This window comes from Austrofundulus limnaeus, unplaced genomic scaffold (assembly GCF_001266775.1).
Source record: "Austrofundulus limnaeus strain Quisiro unplaced genomic scaffold, Austrofundulus_limnaeus-1.0 Scaffold825, whole genome shotgun sequence".
NCBI classification, from domain to species: domain Eukaryota; kingdom Metazoa; phylum Chordata; class Actinopteri; order Cyprinodontiformes; family Rivulidae; genus Austrofundulus; species Austrofundulus limnaeus.
This window is the reverse complement of record NW_013953227.1, coordinates 167015-168292: the sequence shown is the minus strand read 5'-3', so window position 1 is coordinate 168292 and position 1278 is coordinate 167015. Positions and strand designations below refer to the sequence as shown.

General features: G+C 44.7%; 1 protein-coding gene across 1 annotated transcript in view; it reads left to right on the top strand.

The window, feature by feature from the left end:
- Window positions 1–243: 243 nt before the first annotated feature.
- Window positions 244–1278, top strand: part of slc35e3 (solute carrier family 35 member E3) — a gene marked incomplete at its 5' end in the record, with an annotated part of 6370 nt that continues 5335 nt past the window's right edge. Inside the window, 2 exon segments of the mRNA XM_014028873.1 lie at window positions 244–665; window positions 910–1020. Of these exon segments, the coding sequence (XP_013884327.1) occupies window positions 279–665; window positions 910–1020 (498 nt within the window).

Sequence of the window (1278 nt, the reverse complement as noted above, 5' to 3'; positions counted from 1 at the left end):
GTTTTGTACAAAGATACAAAATCTCACAAAACAAGCACCAGATCAGTTTATTTAAACTAGTTTGTCAGGAAACTGTGTTTTTTTTAAGTGTTAAGACAAATACAAATTCTACAGAAAGAAATAACCAGTGTCTCTAACTCAGTTTTTTTAATATTAAACTCTTATTTGAGGTGGTAGTAGCTGAGAGTCATCCTCATTCTAACTCTTGACTGATGTATAATTCCTTCTGGTTTCTGTTTGCAGTTTGTTAAAGTTTTTCTGAAGAAACATCCGGAGCCATGAGTTTTTCAGCCAACAGGCGCATCGTGGCGGGCCTGCTGGTCAACCTGCTGTCCTCCATCTGCATCGTCTTCATCAACAAATGGATCTACGTCCACTACGGCTTCCCCAACATGACCCTGACCCTGGTCCACTTTGTGGTCACCTGGCTGGGACTCTACGTTTGCCAAAAAATGCACATTTTCTCCCCGAAGCGGCTGCCGGTGCGCAGGATCATGTGGCTGGCGCTCAGCTTCTGCGGGTTCGTGGCGTTCACCAACCTGTCCCTGCAGAACAACTCGATCGGGACGTACCAGCTGGCCAAAGCCATGACCACGCCCGTCATCATCCTCATCCAGACCACCTACTACAAGAAGACCTTCTCCACCAAGATCAAACTGACGCTGGTGAGGAGCGCTCCACAGGAACAGGCAGAGTGTTGTGTGTGGATGCTTCCTTCAGGTGTTTGTGTTTTGTTGGCAGGTGCCCATCACGTTGTGTGTGGATGGTATTTTCAGGTGTTTGTGTTTTGTTGGCAGGTGCCCATCACGTTGTGTGTGGATGGTTCCTTCAGGTGTTTGTGTTTTGTTGGCAGGTGCCCATCACGTTGTGTGTGGATGGTATTTTCAGGTGTTTGTGTTTTGTTGGCAGGTGCCCATCACAATAGGAGTGGTCCTGAACTCCTGCTATGATGTTCGCTTCAACCTGCTGGGGACCGTGTTCGCTACGCTGGGAGTTCTGGTCACTTCACTTTACCAAGTGGTGCGTAGTAGTAAAAACACTCAAACTGGACTCAAACTGGTTCAGCAGAGGATCAGCTTTTATCTTTCAGATCATTCAAGACTTTTAGTTATCCTAACTTTTATACTTTGTAAATGATTTAACTCCATGTGTCTCAAATTAATGAAAAACGTTGTGCTCTTTATCTGCTTCAGCAGATTTATACTGACATTGTACTGTACTATACTGTACTATAATATAAAGTACTGTAGTATACTGACACTGTACTGTACTATACTG